We start from the raw sequence: 21,662 nt of genomic DNA, 5'->3' as shown, positions 1-21,662 counted from the left end.
GTGATCCACCTGCCTTAGCCTCTCAAAATGCTGGAATTACAGGCGTGAGCCACCATGCCTGGAAAAATATTTTGTATAGACATGAGGTTTTGCCATGTTCCCCAGGCTAGTCTCAAACTCCTAAGCTCAAATGATCCTCCCACCTCAGCCTGGAAAGTACTGAGATGACAGGTGTGAGTTACTGCATCCAGCCAATATTTAGTTTTTATTCTAATTATTGACATTTAATAGACTATTGCTAACATGATCATTAACTTAACAAAATAATTGAAGGTAATTAAATACATTAGTTTAGGAAGTTAGGATTTAACATGATCTTAATATAAGGTTATATATAATACAGCAGATAAATCAAATAATTAAATAGAAATTAGTGGAATTGTTTTCCCTTTTTGTACAATGTTTTCTGGTTAATAGAAAATATTACCAGAAAATAATGAGGTCTTGTAATTTCAATAACTAGTTTGTTCAATAATAATGAACAAAAATAATGTCTTCTTTTGAGAAGTGTTTGTACATGTCTTTTGCCCACTTTTTAATATAGGTGTTTTCTGTTTACTCAATTGTTAAAGTTCTTTATAGAGTCTGTACATTAGATCTTTGTTCGATCCCTAAGTTGTAAATATTTTCTCCTATTATGTAGGTTGTCTGTTTATTCTATTGATTATTTTGCTGTTCAGAAGCTCTTTAATTATATCCCACTTGTCAATTTTTGTTTTTGTTACAACTGCTTTTGAGGACTTAGTCATAAGTTCTTTTCCAAGGCCAGTGTCCAGAATGGTATTTCCTAGGTTTCTTCTAGGATTCTTATGGTTTGAGGTCTTATAATTAAATGTTTTATCCATCTGTGTTAATTTTTGTATCCAGTTTCATTCTTCTGCCTATGGCTAACCAACTCTCTCACAGCCTTTAGAAGGAGTCACTTCCCTGTCTTTTCCCACAATTTTTGTCAACTTTGTCAAAAGATCAGAAGGCTGTAGGTGTGCAGCTTTATTTCTGAGTTCTCTATTCTGTTCCATTGGTTTGTACGTCCATTTCTGTATCAGTATCATGCTGTTTTGGTCACCGTAACCTTGCATAATTTGAAGGCAGGTAATGTGATGCCTCTGGCTTTGTTCTTTTGGCTTAGGATTGCTTTTTTGGTTCCATATGAATTTTAGAACAGCTTTTTTCTAATTCTATTTAAAACGGCATTGGTAGTTTGATAGAAATAGTGTTGTATCTATAGATTGCTTTGGGCAGTATGGTCATTTTAAGGATACTGAATTATTAAATCTGTGAACATGGGATGTCTTCCATTTTTTTTTTTTAATGTCATCTATGATTTCTTTCAGAAGTGTTTTGTAGTTCTCCTTGCTGAGATCTCTCACCTCTTTGGTTAGAAGAGAATGAGAATGTGTGTGTTTGTGTGTGTGTGTGTGTGTGTGTGTGTGTGTCTACTGTAAATGGGACACCATTCTTGCTTTGGTTCTCAGCTTGAATGTATTGGTGCATAGAAATGCTACTGATTTTTTTTACATTGATTTTGTATCCTGAAACTTTAATGAAGTCATTTATCAGTTCTAGAAGGCTTTTGGAGGAGTCTTTAGGTTTTCTAGATATAGAATCATATTGCCACGAAAAAGAGATCATCTGAATTCTTATTTCCTATTTGGATGCCTTGCATTTATTTCTCTGACCTAATAGCTCTGTCAGATTACAGGTTTTTTAAATTTATTGAGACTTGCTTTATGGCCAAGCATGTGGTCAATCTTGGAGTATATTCTGTGTGCAGATGAGAAGAATGTATATTCTGTGATTGATGGGTGGAACATTCTGCAGATGTCTATTAGGTTCATTGGTTAAGTGTCTAACTTAATTCCAGATTTTGCTAGTTTTCTGCTTTGATGGAAGATATGTCTAACTTTGTCAGTGGGGTGTTGAAGTCCCCTACTATTACTATGTGGTTGCCTAAATAGTTTCACAGGTCTACAAGTACTTATTTTATTAATGTAGGTGCTCCAATGTTGAATGCTTATATATTTAGGATAGTTAAGTCTTCTTGTTGAATTGAACTCTTTATCAATATGTAAAGTCTTTCTTTGTCCTTTTTTACTGCTGTTGGCTTAAAGTCTGTTTTATCTGATATAAAAACAGCAACTCCTGCTCTTTTCTGTTTTCTATTTGCATGATAGATCAGAAAGGATATTTAAAATATATACTAAGGATTCATTTCAGGGTAAAATGCTATGAACTAAATTATTCATTACTTCTAGTTAGAGACAGGATTAAATATATGTTGCACTTAGAGTGATTCTTGGAAAAACTCACGGGATACAGTTATATACTATATATTGATAGGGAAAAAGGAAGAGAATGGCATATACACATAACAAAACATGAAGAAAAAATCTATTCTAAACTTCAGATTTGTTTCATAAAAATCACATTAAATATGACAAGTTTTAAACATTCTTGAACCAGAAGCATTTTAAACAGGTTAAAAATGAATTATTCAATGATTACCTGGAGATGCTCTTAGCTTGTTCTATTAAGCCAAGCTCTTCACTGGAAATTCCATCTTTAGTTATAAGGTCATCAATAATGTCTGCAATATCAGTCAATCCAGTCATCTGGAGTGGATCTAGTGAAACACTTCATTTGCAAATATAATTAAGAAATATAAATCAGTATCTACAACTTAATTACTAAGCAAAAATAAACATGTAACAAATGAACACAAAATGATAAACACGTATCTACTGTTTCTTCTATTTCTGTAATTCTAGTATCTCTCAGGGAAAAAGTAATGTCCTGGTAGACTTTCTTTAAAAAGCAAACATTTGGTCCAGAAGAAAACCTCTATAGATTCTGCCTGTTTAAATTTAATCCATATTTACATAACAAAATGTAGTAAATATAGTCTATTGTATTTTAATTACTTATGCTAAAACCATAAGGGATATAACAATCTTCAATGTCTTAAAAATATTCCATACCTAATGAAAACTTATATTCCTTTAAACCACAAAGATATGTATAATGTAAAAGTTCACACACATAATGAACAACAAAATTTCCACTATCTACACCCAACTTTAAAGAAAATTGTGAATTAATTCTTAAGATATTTACCTTTCAAATAATTCATCATTGCTATTCATACCTAAATAAAAAAAACATTATTAATTAAAATCTCAGGTCATTTTTTTTTACTTTCAATTATTAATCTAGTTTAGAAATTATATAACCAGAAATTAAAATACTTTTACACCTCTAAATTGGTTTATAGATATACATTTACAGCATATTTATCCTCCTCTTGAATATGCTATCTGGTAGTGAATACTATCTACATATTTTTTGAGACCATGTCTCACTCTGTCACCCAGGCTAAGTGCAGAGACATGGTCACAACACACTACAACCTCTGACTCTCAGGCTTAAGTGAACCTCCTTCCTTAACATCCTGAATAGCTGGGATTACAGGTGTGTGCTGCAATGCTAGGCTAATTTTTGTTTTTTTTGCAAAGATGGGGCTTCACTATATTGCCCAGGCTGGTCTTGAACTCCTGAGCTCAAGTGATCTACCTGCCTTGGCCTCCCAAAGTGCTGGGATTACAGGCATGAACCATTGCACTCAGCCAGTATAAGATTATTACTTTTCTATCCTGAGTACTTTGTATAATATATGTCAGGAATTACAATCCTTCTTTGCTTAGTACACAGTTTACAGTACTGGAGTGCAATTTACTTTATAAAATATACACAAACAAAAAACAAATATCTGGTAACCTAAAAGTAATATATTTTAGAAAATATCTTATTTAAATCCAGAAGCAATTTACCTGTAAGAACATGACCAAAGGCTAGGCATGGTGGTTCAGGCCTCTAATCCCAGCACTTTTGGAGACCGAGGCGGACAGATCATGAGGTCAGGAGATCAAGACCATCCTGGCCAACATGGTGAAACCCCATCTCTACTAAAAATACAAAAATTAGCTGGTCATGGTGGCACGTGCCTGCAATCCCAGCTACCTGAGAGGCTAAGGAAGGAGAATCACCTGAACCAGGGAGTCAGAGGTTTCAGTGAGCTGAGATTGCGCCACTGCACTCCAGCCTGGATGAAAAAAAGACTCTGTCTCAAAAAAAAAAAAGTGACCCAAAATATAATTTTTAAGTCTTGTCCAGTATTAATTATATGTCATCAAAGAAAAACACTTTATTCAATCTTCTATATGTTTAATTCTAAAAACAGAATATAGGAAAAAGTGTTCTGACATCTCTTCTCAAAAAACATTCCTTAAGATTTTATTATATTGAGATAAACCAAATCTGTCCCTAAGACTTATACATTCACATGGTTTTAATATGAAATACTTGTTTTCCTGAAGACGTATTGTTCTGTTTAATTTATTAATCTCCAAATCAAGGATTTTATTTTTGTTCTCAGAATCTGGGCATTTGTGTCTTCTTAACAGCAACTAATTCAATTTAAGAGAGAAATACTTCACATAAATCTAAGACTAGCATAGTAGTAATACCACTACCCCTTATAGCTTTTTGCTAGGTAGAAAAAGATACTAGAGTGTGTCCATTAAAGAGACACTTTCTATCAGTATGTGAGTGGCCCCTGCCATCCTATTCACGAATAAAGCTTGAAGGACTCTAATACTGGTGGGGCTGCATATGGGGAAGTACATGAGGTTAGTAAACATGGTGACCTCTTGGGTTAAAGGTTGAAGTGTTAGTCATCAAAGGTTGGTAAGTAACATGCTGCCCTTTCTCCTTTTAGTAATCTAGGATCACTAAGCCACAGCCACAGTACCAACAAACATGGGGAAAACTTGTCCAACCTGGGCAAGTTTAATACTTTTCAATCACTACTGCTAAAAGAGAACACCCTTTTGAAGAATTCCAGAACACTCTGATAACAAATGCAATTTAATTAAATAGCTTCATGTTTAAAGATAAACTGTCTTATATGATAGAATTTAGTGCCTTTGGTCCCTGACAAAGATCTACCTCAATTCAGTTATTGCTAAGAAAAGCCTCAACTACTTATGATAATGGTCAAAGTACAGATTAATCAGATATAAAAGTATGACTACTAAAATGAAACTGATTTGCTTCATCAAAGAGCATAAAAGCATTTTACCCAAATAAATACCTTTAAAAATGGTCACATAGGGAAATTCTGTTCATACTTAATTTTCTAACCATTTTTAAAACTCATCCTTTGGGAGTGCCTTTATAAACAATTTATTAAACATAATTAACCAACTTTATTCTTTGATAACCACATAATTCCAGACGGTGACAATCAGCCTAATCATTAGTCTACCTCATTTACCAGAAATGCCTTCAAGTAACTTAACGGCTGTTAGCAAAAATTAAATCCATCCTCAGTGAATAAATTATTTGCCACTATTGAGAATACTCAGAAGAGGCCGGGTGTGGTTGCTCACATCTGTAATCCTAGTACTTTGGGAGGCTGAGGCAGGTGGATCTCCTGAGGTCAGGAGTTTAAGACCACCTGGCCAACATGGCAAAACTCTGTCTCTACTAAACATACAAAACTTAGCCGGGTGTGGTGGTGCCTGCCTGTGGTCCCAGCTACTTGGGAGGCTGAGGCAAGAGAATTGCTTGAACCTGGGAGGCATCAGTTGCAGTGAGCCAAGATCGCACCACTGCACTCCAGCCTGGGCAACAGAGCAAGACTCTGTCTCAAAAAAAAAAAAAGAATAATGTCCTAAGAAATGGAAGTTAACTGCAAAAAAGAAAATCTAACCTATTTTTGAACTTAAAGAAAAGGCAGGTACACTGGCTCATGCCTATAATCCTAACACTTTGGAAGGTTGAGGTAAAAGGATCACAATTAGCCTAGGAGTTCACAACCTGCCTGAGAAACACAGTGAGACCTTGCCTCTACAAAAAAATTTAAAAATTAGCTGGGTATAGTGGCACATGCCTAGAATTTCAGCTACTTGGGAGGCTGAGGTGAGAGGACTGCTTGAACCTGGGAGGTCAAGGGTACAGGGAGCCATGAACATGCCACTGCACTCCAGCCCGGGCAACTGAGTGAAATCATCTCTCTCTCAAAAAAAAAAAAAAATAGAGAATGATAACACATCAGATTCGGTTTGGATTTGTGTTCCCACCCAAATCTCATGTTGAACGGTAATCCCAGTGTTGGAGATAGGGCCTGGGTGGTGTCTGCATCATGGGGGTGAATTTTTCATGAATGGTTTAGCACCATCCCTCTTAACTGTCCTCAAGGAAGATAGCGAGTGAGTTCCTGTGAGATCTGGTTGTCTGAAAGCGTGTAGCACTTCCTTGCTTGGTTTCTTGCTCCTGCTCTTGCCTTGTGACATGTCTGCTCCCCATTTGCCTTCTGCCATAATTGTAAGTTTCCTGAGGCCTTCCCAGAAAATCAGCAGATACTAGCACCATGCTTCTTGTATAACCTGCCAAACCGTGAGAAAATTAAACCTCTTTTCTTTATAAATTACCCTGTCTCAGATATTTCTTTATAGCAATACAAGAACAGACTAATACATATTTCCAAGATGCCATCTTTGGAGAAAACATCCATTAGGGCATTTAAATTCTGTACTGTGTTATATATACCATTTCTTTCTAAATACATAATCACACACTGAATACTAGAGGAAAACATTTTAATGTATCCTTCTTTATATGTAATATGCCATTTACTGACATTTCTCCTTTTCTTCTGTTGCATCCTAAGTTAAGAACCTCATACAAGTAAGCATGGTGGCTCACACCTGTAATCCCAGCTACTTGGGAGGCTGAGATGGGAGAACCACATGATGCCAGGACTTTAAGACCAGCTGAGCAACTGAGCAAGACTCTGTCTCTAAAAACAAACAACTAAATTAGTCAGTTGCAGTGGCATGTGCCTACTTGGGAGGCTGAGGCAGAAAAAGTGCTTTAGTCCAGGAGTTTGAGGTTGTAGGGAGCTATGGTCACAACACTACATACAGCCTGAGCAACAGAGTGAGACCCCATCTCTAAAACAACAACAACTGAAAAAAAAAAAAAAAAAAAAAAGGCAACAGCAGCAGTAGCTAGTACAATCCTGAGTGAATCATCTCCTTAACCTGGGCTTTTCAATTTCTGTTTTCCCACCATTTTCTTTTCCTTGGCCTTTAAAACATTAAAGAATTTGTATTTATCCCTATCTTGAAATAATCTTTAACTTCATTTCCTTTATCTTGTTTTTCTACTTCCTTTTACTGTCAGAATTCTTTATCAGGTAGTCTATAGTACAACTTCTTGAGCTCATCTTTGTCCTGCCTTCTCTATTCGATACTGTACTGAAAGTCCTTAAACCTCAGTCTTTATTCTTTACTTTCTGATGGTTTGTGAAACTGCTAGCCACTCACTTTTTCTTGAAAATCTCTTTACCAGACTTCTCACCCATTTCACTACTAGGGAGGCTCCCTTTGCTCTCAAATGAATGATACTTCACAGATTGGTCCTTGCCATTTTCCCTTGTTCTTGCAGAGGACAGATGCACTCTTGTAGTCTTGACTAGATAATTAGGTGAGAGGCTCTTTCATCTGTTTTTCAAGCCTAAAGCCCTCATCCAAGTTCCACTTCATCATCTAAAACCGCATCCTAAACACGACCACTCATCTATCCTAGCATCACCTTAAACTGTTACATTTGGTCTCAAAATGCTCTAAGCAAGTTTGTCCAACCCATGCAGCCCAGGATGGCTTTGAATGCAGCCCAACACAAATTTGTAAACTTTCTTAAAACATTATGAGATTTATGAACAGACTTTTTTTTTTTTATTTTAAGTTCATCAGCTATTGTTGGTGCATTTTATGTGTGGCCCAAGACAATTCTTCTTCTTGCACTGTGGCCCAGGGAAACCAAAAAATTGGAGTCTAGAATTTGACATCAGACTTAGTTATATCTTTGCCCTAGACTCTGGCAACACTAAACAACCATCTTCCCCCTCTCCTCCTCTTTTACCCACCTAGTCACTGAGTACCATCAGTTACTAATTCAAAATGCCTTGTTTCTTCTTTTTCTTTCCCACAAGACTAGCCAGGCCCTCATTATTTCCCAGGTCAGATTTTAGTAGCCTCCTCAGTGATCTATGCCTCCATTCTATTTTTCCTCAAAACCTCCTCATTTTACTTCTCTGCTCAGAATTCTCCAATGATTCCCAAGCATAAAATGAAGTGTAAACTTCTCAGATATACTTGGAACCCTCTACAACCTAGCCATGAGTCCTGTTTAACCTCATTTGTCAATCCTCCCCCAGAGAAGGGAAGAGGAAAGCTATCAGTGACCAAGAAAATAAAACAGATTCTCAGATGCTTTATATATGATACTCAATCTTCACAACTCTGTGAAGTGGAAATTATTATGCCCATATGTTGATGACTAAAACACACATGGCATCTACAAAGAACTAAGAAAACAACTACAAGATTTTTTTTTTTTTTTTTGAGACGGAGTTTCGCTCTTGTTACCCAGGCTGGAGTGCAATGGCGCCATCTCGGCTCACCGCAACCTCTGCCTCCTGGGTTCAGGCAATTCTCCTGTTGCAGCCTCCTGAGTAGCTGGGATTACAGGCACGTACCACCATGCCAAGCTAACTTTTTGTATTTTTAGTAGAGACGGGATTTCACCTTGTTGACCAGAATGGTCTCGATCTCTTGACCTCGTGATCTACCCGCTCGGCCTCCCAAAGTGCTGGGATTACAGGCTTGAGCCACCGTGCCCGGCCATAACTACAAGATTTAAAGTCAGCTTCTTAACAGCTTTTCTTTTAAGTAACAGTAATGCCATTTAAAATAGCATTTTTACTGTTTATATTACTTTAATAATGGTAATAAAACAAATACTAAACACTCAATAAAATCACTTTACCATCAATATCTGAGAGCAAAACTAAAAAAAAAAAATATTTCCAAGCCACTATCAATGATTGAACTGATATATTTACTATGTCCTATTATTCATATGACAAAATGTATTCATTAGGACTAAAGAATAGCAGTTTTAATTGCCACCTCCAAATGAAATGAAACAAAAAGTGGCACCAAATTCTTCTAAATCTCAATTTCCTCAACTGTAAAATGGGGATAATAATAGTGTCTACACCTCGTAGGTCAGGCTTAAACCAGAGTCTATGCATGTAAAACAGTGTTTGGCACATTGTGGAGGCTCAATAAATGATAGCTACTATTTTGTTTTCAAATGTAAATTCAAAGTTCTTATAGTTGGAAGAGTTTTAATTTCTCAATTTTTGTAAAAATCAACTATTATAGTATTTCCAGTTGCTATATATTTCATATTAATAAGTTACACCAAGAAATGATACATGATTGCAGTATGTCTTATGAAGGTGACAAGATATCATAGTTCTTCATGTGAATAGCAAAAGTTTTAACTTTCCTTCCCCTAAAATAAATATTACAAAATGACTTCACAAACCTTTCATAACTGTATTCCCAGTAATCACGTTCAGTAACATTATAATGGAAAATAAGAGTATGTGTAAATGAAAAAGTAAAGAACAATACCAGGAGAAGTAGTATTCTGGTCACTGGAAAGGCTGACAGCTGAATCAGCAGTAGAAAACACATGGGTTTTTTGACCAGAATGATTTTCTGTTATTGAAAATTCAGGTTCTGAAGTCTCCTTTTTGTCACTTTGATCTTCTTCATCCATATGAGTCAAAAAACGCACTAATCAGATTACATATAAAAATTAAAAGAAAATAGTAGAGAAAAAAAAAGATCACATGGTAAAGACAACAATTGCCATTATTTCCAACGGGCAACACAGATATCAGAAGTTTGCCACATATTATGCTAATAGCTTTCTACTGTATAATGAATTAATTTAATTAAAAATTTAAAGCTAAAGTTCTTCTGCCATAAACAAACAATAAAATTTATTATCAACTTCATTAAACATGGCAGACTGAGCTAAAGTGGACAGGCTCTTCCATAAAAACAAAGAAATACTAAATTACAAAAAAAAAAAAATGTTTAATACACAACCAGTCCTTCTAAACAGAGAAATTCCCTGGTGCCAGAAAAGAAAAAGGAACTCAAAGCTGAAGCAGTACGTAGGAAACGAGGCTGGGATAGTCTACTGAGGAATAGGAGATGTGGTGCAATGAGGGAAAAACTGAACTACCTTCTTATATCTTAGAGTACTGAAGGACAGCTTTGTCCATAAAACAGGGATAAGAAAATCTCTCCCCTAATGAAATAGCAAATAACTTTTCTATCTGCATGGACAACAGCTAAGAGAAAAATAAAAGTCAACTTTGAGAAATCAAAGTCCCCTGGCTTGCCACAAGCATGAACAGAGTCTGAATTTCTACCATCAAGATAGTACAGCAACCCCAAGTGAAGAAATGTATACTAAAATTTGTTCCAGTTTTTTCCTACTTCAATGATAGCAAAAAGTAAATGCAAAACTACTCCAAAGACAAACATATATAATCTAGCAGAACTTCCACTAACGATAAGCCTATGATAAAAAATTACAAATCACACAAAGGAATAACCAACTATGAAAGAGTCAGTATGCATATTCAACAATTGATAATGTGCACATATGAAATATAACAATCAGAAAGGGTTAGTCATAAAACATGACTAAAATCATTAAACAGATAAAGCAAAGGAACAGTAATAAAAGAACAGGACAGGACATTAAAAGAGCAGATATAAAAGAAAGAAATACAACTTCTAGATATTAAATGTAGCCACCAAAATTAAAATCATAATGAATAGCTGAAACAGCAAAGACATGGCAAAAAAGAGAATTAGTAAACTAGAAGACAGATCTGAGGAAATCATCCTGAGTGCACCACTGACAGAAGGAGGAAATTATGCAGGGGAGGTTAAAAGAGACAAGGAACAGAGTGAGAAGGTCCAACATACTCTAACAGGTATTTTAGAATATAGAAAAGAAACAATGGGGAGGAAGCAGTACTTCAAAAGATTATGGGTTGAAAAGTCCCCAAAGTTAAATCTTAAAACTAAAGAATCATTCCTACTCCAATAGAAGGTAAATAGAAATACACACATAGAATCACTATATGAAAAAAGGAAAATTAGGCAATCAGAGATAAAAGAACAGGAGTCAGACTGTAACTGATAGGTAGTGTAAACTCAGCAATTAGAGATCAGAAAATAATGGAATAATATATTTTAATGCTAAAATAACATTAATAATCATCCTAGAAGTCTGCATTCAGCTATAAGATATCGCTCAGGAATTAAGAGTAAAATTAAAGCTATTTTCAAAAACTGAGAGAAGTTACCACTCACAGACTCTAAAGGAAAGAACTAATAAAGAAAGGAAGGAAAAACGGAACCAAATTCTTAAAGAAGTGGATTCAAGAACGAACTGTTGGCAACAATAGCAGAGAAGAGAAAAGAGCAGAGTGCATCTCAGGCAATAAGAGGTGTCATGAAAGTTGTCTTGGTTTTATATATTTGTTGCCTACATATTTTTATTTTAAAATGTAATTAGAAATTAGAAATTTTAAAATGAATTAATTGTGAGCAAAGAAAATGACAAACGTTGAGAAATCCTAACTAAGCACTGACTAATAAAAATAAAAGACAAGGGAAACTAAATGCAAGGGTTAAAAACAGAGTAGATCTGTTTCCCAGGCTGGAGTGCAGTGGCTATTCACAGACATAATAATAGCATACTACAACCTTGAATTCTGGGCTGAAGTGATCCTCCCACCTCAGCCTCCCGAGTAGCTGGGACTATAGGTATGCACCACCATGCCCAACTTCACCTTAAATTTTAACTCAACTATGAATGTTAAAAATTTAAGAGTAACCATTAAAGGATTAAAAATCAAATGTATAATTTCTGAACCAATACAGTAGGAAAGAGAGAATATAGAAAACTCAATCCAATAAAACGCCAAAAAAAGGATAAAAAGGAAAAAAAAAATGACAAAAAAGAAACATGAAATAAGATATTAGAAATAAGCACAAATATATCAGTAAATAAATGTACACTGATTATACTTGCTGGTTAAAAAATATTGTCTAAGGCCGGGCGCGGTGGCTCAAGCCTGTAATCCCAGCACTTTGGGAGGCTGAGGCAGGTGGATCACGAGGTCAAGAGATCGAGACCATCCTGGTCAACATGGTGAAACCCCGTCTCTACTAAAAATACAAAAAATTAGCTGGGCATGGTGGCACGTGCCTGTAATCCCAGCTACTCAGGAGGCTGAGGCAGGAGAATTACCTGAACCCAGGAAGCGGAGGTTGCAGTGAGCCAAGATCGTGCCATTGCACTCCAGCCTGGGTAACAAGAGCGAAACTCCGTCTCAAAAAAAAAAAAAAAAAAAAAAAATATTGTCTAATTATTTAAAGGAGTGAAATCTAGTTACATGCTGGACACAACTACAACATAATCAAACAGCTTGAAAGTAAAGGGATATCCAATTTACAAGAAATACAGAGGAGAAAGCAACATATTAAATGGCATCACAAAGATTCAATTAGCAAAACCCAGATTCTGAAAAACACTTAAGGACAAATATCTTGTTTCTTCAACAAAGAAAACTTCGAGGAAGAAAAAGGAGAGAAGGAACCCAGAAGTTAAGAGACTTACAAGCCATCAACCAATGGCCACATATAGATCTTACCTGGGTTCCAACTGTAATAATACGAAACTGTTTTTTAAAATGAGCAACTGGCAACATCTGAACCCTAATTAGATAGGCAAATATATTAAGAATTTTTAAGAGAATGTCAATATTACTATGCGTATGTTTTAAAAATTGACCTGATCTTTTAGAGATACATGTAAAATATTTACACATAAAATAATGTGCTGTCTGGGTTTTGCTTCAAAATAATCAAGAAAAAGGTGGGAAGAGTGGGTGGATGTATACGTAAAAAAGGGATTGGCCATGAGTTAATAATGATTAAAGTTTTTTGTTGAGTATATGAAGGGTAATTGAACAATTCTGTCGTCTATTAAAATAGAGTAGAAATTTAACATAAAATTTTAAAAAACAAAACATTATCAAAAAAGACATACCAGAACACAGGGGTAATAATGTTCATGTTAAACAAAATTGACTACAAGTCAAAAAGAATTACTGGGGATAAAGACGGTTATTACTTAATGATAAAAGAGACAAAATCCAACAAGAAATATAACACTCCTGAATTATATTGACCTTCTAGCCTTAAGATGAATGTAACAGATTTACAAGAAGAAATAATTCCACACTCATTATGGGTAATTTTAAATGCAACCTTCTGAGAAATGAATGGATCAAGCTGACTAACAAATCAGAAAAAAATATATAGAATCTGGACAATACAATTTAGAAGCTTGACTAAAGGGAGATATATATATATATATATACATACACTACATACAACCAACAGAAAATGTTTGGTCTTTTCAAATAAATGTGGAACATATATAAAAACCGACCATATATCCTCAGCCACAAGGGATATTTTAACAAATATCTAACAAATGATACCATCATACACATCAGCTAATCAAAATACAATGAAAATGGAAATCAATCACAAAAACATAGTCCAAACTCATTATTTAGAACCTAAAAACTCCTTTTACAAGCTAAAGAAATCATAATGCGAACTACGAACTAAAAACTATGCAGACCTGCACAACACCAAATGACGATGAATGAGTATCAACACTCTTGTTTAGGTTCATGTAGGAACATGTTCAGCCTCAATTGCACATATTGGAAAATAAGAAAAAATAAAGTTAGAAAAAAGCCAAAAAATCCCCCAAAATAGAAGAAATAATAAAGATTAATGAAAAAGAAAACTGAGAAACAATAAAGAGAATTAACGAAGACTGGCTTTTGAAAAGTCTAAACTGACAAGACTGAATGAGAAAAAGAATGCAGGTATAAACTACTACAGACACAGCAGAAAGTAAAAACAACTACTCTAATTTCATTGTTTCAATAAGAAATGAAAAAACTTAATACCTTACCACTGCCTGGCCATTTTACCAGAACCTTACATTCCAGCTCAGCTGATGATCACAGATAAACAGAAATCTCAGCACAAAGCTCTGTGCAATCCTCAGCACAATGAAGCCAATGGTTTGGAATCCACAAAAACTGTGCTCCAGGCCACACTTGCCCCATCCTGGCATAAAATCCAGAGGAGGTTATTGCCTTCTCAACAACAACAACAAACAAACAAACAAAAAGGCCTTGAGGTGGGAGCTAATCACATTACAAAAAAACAATCCTAATCTAAAAACTGGGAAGCTGATGACTTAAGATCACATATGAAAACTATTCCTACTTCTAGCACTCCACAAAGCAATTCCTACTTTTTCAGGTCAACCAAAGCAAGACTTCAGCGAGCCTCTGTCAGCCCCCACAAACCTTCGTCAGAAATGCTAATGGTTTTTGAAGCTAATGTTTTTTTGAATTCAGGGCCAGAAGAGAATTCAGTGTGATCCACTGGTCCAATCTGTAGGAAAAAAACACACAACAAAACAATGGTAATACTTTGGTAATTTCAAAATATCAAACAATTTTATGTAAGTTTTAAACATTTGCATTAATGCAAAAGTGAAAGAAATGGGATCAAATCAAATATAAGCTAAATGGTAGGGATCAATAAAGCAGAGGAAATTTTTACTTAACTGTAGCTTAACTGAGTTATAACCTCAGGAAAAATATATCATAAAATTTTAGAATGAAGAAGAACCTCTCGCTCTGTCACCCAGGCTGGAATGCTCTGGTGTGATCTCGGCTCACTGCAACCTCTGCCTCCTGGGTTCAAGTGATTCTCCTACCTCGGCCACCCGAGTAGCTGGGACTACAGGCACATGCCACCATGCCCAGCTAATTTTTTGTATTTTTAGTAGAGACATGGTTTCACTGTGTTAGCCAGGATGGTCTCCATCTCCTGACCTCGCGATTCGCCTGCCTCGGCCTCCCAAAGTGCTGGGATTACAGGCGTGAGCCACCACACAAGCCATGAAGAACCTGAATTACCATCTGGACAAACTCATATTAAAGATAAGAGAACAAAGCTCAGAGAGATTCGATAACTTTTTTAGTGGCATAACATAGTCAAACCAGTTCTTCAAGACTGCTTACTACTCAGTGTCTGCCCAGAGTATCCCTGGGCCTCTTCCAGGACTACAAGCTGTTTTCTTAACTTAGGCAAGTGAAGATGTTTGTATTTATGTGTATATTATAATAATGTAAAAGCGTTTTTAAAAAATATACCAAACTTGTTGGGCCCAGTGGCTCACACCTGTAATCCCAGCACTATGGGATGGTGAAGCAGGCAGATCACTTGAGGTCAGTTTGAGACCAGCCTGGCCAACATGGCAAAACCCTGTCTCTATTAAAAATAAAAAAATTAGCCAGGCATGGTGGCAGGTATCTGTAATCCCAGCTACTCAGGAGGCTAAGGCAGGAGAATTGCTTCAACCCGGGAGGCAGCAGGTGCAGTGAGCTGAAATCACACCACTGCACTCCAGCCTGGATGAGAGACTGACATTCCATCTCAAAAATGAAATATATAAATAAATAAGTAAATATATAAACTGTGTGTATATATATATACACACACACACACACACACACAACAATTAATGTTATTTCCTTCAAAGTAGTCATTTTAGAAGACTAAATATCCTCTTTTTCCCTGGGGGATATGTTGCAAGACCCCCAGTAAATACCCGATGTGATGGGTAGTACCAAACCTTACATATAGCTGTCCCTCAGTATCCACAGGGGATTGGCTCCAGGACCACCACAGATACCAAAATCCATAGACACTCAAGTCCCTTATATAAAATGGTACAGTATTTATATATAACCTATACACATCCTCCCATATACTTCAAATAATCTCTAGATTATAATATCTAATACAATGCAAATGTTAAATATTAATAGTTGTTATGACATATTGTTTAGGAGTTATGACATACTGTTTAGGAATAATGACAAGGAAAAAAATCTGTACATGTTCAGTACAGATACAACCATCCTTTTTTGTTTTCTTAAAATATTTTCAATCCACACTTAGTTGAACTGTCAGATGCAGAACCCATGGATATAGAGGGCTGACAATACTGTTTTTTGCTATGCGTACATACAAATGATAAAGCTTAATTTATCAATTAGGTACAATAAGAGATTAACAATAGCTAAGAATAAAATGGAACAATTTTAACAATATACTGTAATCAAAGTTATGTGAATGTGGTTTCTGTCTCTTAAAATATCTTCTTATATTATACAGAGAGTAACAGAAACCTCAGAAAATAAAACTGCAAATAAGAGGGGACTACTTAGGGACTTCGAGCAAACACTTCTGGAACCCTTCCTTTGAAATTTTCTCCCAACCTTGTACCACAATTATAAACAGCTGTTCTAGTGGTGAATCTTTAGTATATAAGTGTGGTTTTATTACTGCCAGAGTCAAAACAAAAACAGCAAAGAAACCATTAAGCAAACTATTTATTAAATGCCTGCCATGTGTAGCAAAAGACATTGTGTAGCAAATGACATGTGTACATGTCATGTGTAGCTGCAAAAGACATGTATAGCAAAAGACATTGTCCCTACCTTCAAATCTTATCACAAAAGACACTGTCCCTACCTTCAAATTTAAAATCTTAAATACTAAAATCTTGAGAGAGAAGCCCTATCAGAATTTTTGGGAGCCTTTTTAAAATACCAAGCCACCGCCACCTCCCCAACAGATTCAGCAGGGATAGAATATATACTTTTAAAAAGCATCTGAGTGATCCTGACATGCAAAAGCAGTCCAAATGCTTAATTGTGGGTAACCCCCCTACCCATCTAGGCACCGAGGAAGGAGAGCTAAGCAGATTCCCAGCACAATTAGTGCCTGAAGAATATTTTAGTTTATAGTATTACTACTCAGTTATTTCCTTTTATATAATCCTTTATATATAATCATATATTAGTTTGTAGAATTAATGCCTGAAGAATATCTTACCACTCAGTTATTTCCCTATATATATCTTAGCTCATAGTTGGAGGAATGCCTAGAGCAGACATGTTACAGAATATGAATTAAGGAATAAGCAGCTTACAGTCGGAGGAATATCTAGAGCAGAAATGGTGCAGAGTATGATTTCAAGGAAAAATAGTTATATCAGGACAAGAATCCATGGCCCAGGTAGCAGTGTTCAGTATCGTAAAGATACCAGCTGTATGGCAGGCTTGGAGCAAGAGCCACTTCTCCTGATAAAGGAGTTGTAGTACCTTGCATCCAGTTATTCTGGAAGGCTGCCCTCAGACCGGCAATCCCGCAAGCGTCCGAGGGCTTAAAACCCCTCCAGTATAACGGCGCCTTGGTGACTATGAACTTTATCAGCTCTTGTTACTGTGCTGGCTCAAAAGCATTATCCTATAGAAATCATTGGAAGCTGCCAGCAGGTGGCGGTAGACCCTGTCAGCTCTGTCACTGCTGTGTGACTCAAAGCATCCTCCTATAGATATTCTTAGAAGTAGCGTGCCCATAGATATATTGCACACTGCACCCTCTTCGCTGCGCATGGCCCACCTCCTTGCCTCGGTGACCTAATGGGGGTGGACCCCTCACTGTGCACAGCCCACCTCCTTGTCTTGGTGACCTAATGGAAATGGACCCCTTGCTTCCCACTGCCTACCTCCTAGCCTAGGTGACCTAATGGGGGTGGACCCCTTGTTTATTGCTCACAACCCTATCAGTATCCTTAAAGATGATCTCACTCACTACCCTGCCTCCTAACCTATACCCAATAAATACAGATGCTTTTGGACATTTGGGGCCTCGCCTGTCTCCGCTTATAGATGGCGTGGCCCCCCTGAGCCCAGCTGCGCTTTCTTTGTCCTTCTGTGTCCTGTCTCTATTTCTCGGATCCTGCGCCTCAGCACAGCGATAGGCGACACCCCATGACCCTGAAGGGCTGTGGCCCTACACTTAATGGACTTGGATATATAGAAATTACCTCTGCAACTCCTGCTTTGGCTGGCTTTCTCCTGAGTCTCTTAAAACTTCAGACTGTTCTCAAGTCATTGAACCCCATCCTTACAAGGAAATGTTTCCACAAGATTGTTTTCCCTCTTCTTTTCTCCTCTATGTGCTCTCCCTGAGGAGTGCCTATTCTATCATAATTTGAACTTCCTCCTAACTGATTACTCCAAAATCTGTATCTTAAAGCCCAGTTGTAGCTCCTCAGCTGCTTCTGAGGAATTGCCGACTTATCTCACAGCACCGTAAATGTATCATGTCCCTGACAGAAATCATTGTGCCTGCCTCCCCCAATACCCGTGCTCGCACACACAATTCTTCCTTAGTTTGGAAAATGGCTCCACCATTCACTCAGGCTGGAATCTGGACAACATTGTGAATTGTTGTCTTCTTCACCTTCCCACAGCTTATCAATCTCTAAGTCCTGTTAATGCCTTCCCTCCATTCTTACTGCCCAAATTCAGGCATATTGTTATTTCCTGCCTTGGATATTTAGCGTATCTCAAGCACTTATCAGTGGATCTGGTATGGAGCTAGAGGCATAAGAATCATTTGTGAAGCTTGTTAATAACAGATTGCTGGGCTCTACCCAGACCTACTTAAAATCATAATTTCAGGAAAATGGGGCCCAGGAATCCACTTTTTTTTTTTTTTTTTTTTTTTTGAGACAGAGTTTCGCTCTTGTTACCCAGGCTGGAGTGCAATGGCACGATCTTGGCTCACCGCAACCTCTGCCTCCTGGGTTCAAGCAATTCTCCTGCCTCAGCCTCCTAAGTAGCTGGGATTACAGGCACGTGCCACCATGCCCAGCTAATTTTTTGTATTGTTAGTAGAAACGGGGTTTCATCATGTTGACCAGGATGGTCTCAATCTCTTGACCTCGTGATCCACCCGCCTCGGCCTCCCAAAGTGCTGGGATTACAGGCTTGAGCCACCACACGCCCGGCCCAAGGAATCCACATTCTTAACAAGTTTCCTAGTTGATACTAATGGGCAGCCAGATTTGGAACCACTGTGACCCGTGGTCTCCTTGTTCCCAGACTTATCCTTTCCAATCTACCCTCCATACTACTGTCTGCATATCTGATCATCTCCCTTCACTGTTTAAAATTCTTCATTGGTTTCCTACTGCCTGCTTATAGGATAAAATCCCAATCGCTTGACATGGTAAACAATGCTTTCTGTTCCTCCTTGTCTCTCCTCTCCTACCTCTACTGCCAGGTATCTTGAAGTCCAGTCTCACTAACTTCTATCTATAAGTAATGCTCATACTGCTCTCCAAACACTCTATGCCATTTGGCACCTTTCACCTTTACTCACAATATTTTATCAGCCTTCCTTAATTAACTGATGAATATCAATTCATTAACAGCTCAAGAGTCACCTCTGCAAAGCCTTCAACGTTGTCACAGCTTTACTTGCCCCGTCCGTCCAGTCACAACAGGCCAGGCATATCTATGTGCCCTCATTACACCCAGTACATATGTATTTGTTGGTGTATACATCTACCTTCTTTTATTAGATTTTACAGTCCTTGAGAGTAGGTACTATGCCTTATTTATCTTTCTATTCCCAGAACTTAGCAAAGGGCCTAATATGCAGTAGATGCTCAATAAATGTTTGTTGAAGAAATTAATGATTTATAAACTCTTGTGAGAGTGAGCAAGCCAGGATCAAGACTATATTGGGCATAAATCAAATATCTAGCTAATGATTACTAAACTAGCTCAGATGGCAATTTCAAAAGAGGTTCTTTGAAGTAAGGAGTTCCAGCAACTGCTTTGATGCTGAACATTTATTTGGATGTGACAGATCTAAATATCTCAGTCTGGGTTAACAAAACAGAAAGCAGGTCAGGTAGAGTGGCTCACACCTGTAATCCCAGCACTTTGGGAAGCTGAGGTGGAAGGATCACTTGGGCCCAGGAGTTGGAGACTGGCCTGGGCAACATGGTAAAACCCTATCTCTACCAAAAAACAAAAACAAAAACAAAACAGGGAAACAAACCAAATAAGCATGATAATATCATTACTTAGTATTTTTACTTAGGAGTAGTCCTGCCTCATATCCTTTCAGTATAGTTTCACATATGCTTAATCTTAATTTTTAAGTATGTATTAAACGTTTGGATGGAAGACATACTATAAACCTAAAAAGTAACATTTTTTAAAATGTCAACATGCTAGCAACCTGGAATATCTGTAAGGTAAGTCAATAATGAAATTCTTCTGTAGACTATTTTGCATTTCGCAATATTAGACTTTAAGACATATAACTTTTTTTTTTTTAAGAGGCAGGGTCTCACTCTTACACCCAGGCTACAGTCAGTGGCACAATGATAGCTTACTGCAGCCTTGAACTCCTGGGCTCAAGTGATCCTCCCACCTCAGCCTGCTGAGTAGCTAGGACTACAGGTACACATCACCATGCCCGACTTACTATTTTTGTGGAAATGAGGTCTCACTATGTTGCCTGGGCTGAGCTCAAATTCCTGGCCTCAAGTACCCAACCATGGTCTCATTTAACCTATTATTTGTAACATAATATTTGTTCTTTAATCCTCATGATATAAATTGTTCTTCCTTTTAAAAAAGGACAAAATGTACAAAATAATTAATTTTTGAGACTTCCTATTTTAACTACCATTATATATAAACATTTTTTTTTTATTACTACCTTTTATTTGAGATGGAGTCTCACTCTGTTGCCAGGCTGGTGTGTAGTGGCACCATCTCAGCTCACTGCAACCTCCATTTCCTGGGTTCAAGTGACTCTCCTGCCTCAGCCTCCAGAGTAGCTGGGACTACAGGAATACATTACCACACCCAGCTAATTTTTGTATTTTTAGAAGAGACAGGGTTTCGCCATGTTGGCCAGGATGGTCTCAATCTCCTGACCTTGTGATCTGCCCACCTCAGCCTCCCAAAGTGCTGGGATTACAGGCGTGAATGACTACCTTTTACAGATATAGAAAACTAGGCTGGTGTGGTGGCTCATATCTATAATCCCAGCATGTTGGGAGGCCAAGGCAAGATTGCTTGAGGCCAAGAGTTAGAGACTAGTTTGAGCAACATAGCGAGAACTTGTCTCCACAAAAAATTTAAAAAACTTAGCTGGGTGTGGTGGCACACACCTATAGTCCCAGGTACTCGGGAGGCTGAGATGGAAGGATTGCTTGAACCTGGGACGTCGAGGCTGAATAAAAGAGCAAGACTGTGACTCAAGAATAAAAAGAAAAAAAAGATATGAAAACTTTCTAAGGAACTGATTACTAACTTACATAAAATATTTAAAACTGACAAAAACTCCAAATATAAGGACAATAATATTTGTAAAATTATAAAAATCTTTCAGAGGAAAAGATAATTACAAGTGGGTTTCCTTTAATATCACATTCTAGTTCTGTAACTCACATTTCCTTTAATATCACATTCTAGTTCTGTAACTCACATTTTTTTTTTTATTGGTAGGAAGCATGGGTTTACTTCCTTCTTGTGTGGGGGGGGACTCTAGAAAAAGCTTCATTTAGAGCAGAAGATCAGCTGAATAGTCGTATATCTACAGAAGAAAGTAAATTTATACCTTAAAATGTCCCAATAAACAAAACTTTAAGCTCAGATGGCTTCACTG

The 21,662-nt window shown here is 37.0% G+C and overlaps 1 protein-coding gene across 11 annotated transcripts in view; it reads right to left on the bottom strand.

The window, feature by feature from the left end:
- CPLANE1 (ciliogenesis and planar polarity effector complex subunit 1) overlaps positions 1-21,662 on the bottom strand; it is a 152,935-nt gene that overhangs the window by 24,149 nt on the left and 107,124 nt on the right. For 9 of the 11 annotated variants that reach the window (XM_074386588.1, XM_074386562.1, XM_074386576.1 and 6 more), the window contains 4 exons: positions 14,408-14,495; positions 9,549-9,713; positions 3,115-3,145; positions 2,506-2,634 (listed from right to left, as the gene is read on the bottom strand). In XM_074386588.1, the coding sequence (XP_074242689.1) occupies positions 2,506-2,634; positions 3,115-3,145; positions 9,549-9,713; positions 14,408-14,495 (413 nt within the window). Of the gene's footprint in view, positions 1-2,505; positions 2,635-3,114; positions 3,146-9,548; positions 9,714-14,407; positions 14,496-21,662 lie in introns of those variants that run through there. The other 2 variants (XR_012513883.1, XM_074386598.1) reach the window with 2 other exon arrangements.

Source organism: Saimiri boliviensis, chromosome 1 (genome assembly GCF_048565385.1).
Source record: "Saimiri boliviensis isolate mSaiBol1 chromosome 1, mSaiBol1.pri, whole genome shotgun sequence".
NCBI classification, from domain to species: Eukaryota; Metazoa; Chordata; class Mammalia; order Primates; family Cebidae; genus Saimiri; species Saimiri boliviensis.
The sequence above is the reverse complement of the archived record's forward strand: the minus strand, read 5'-3'. Positions and strand labels throughout refer to the sequence as shown.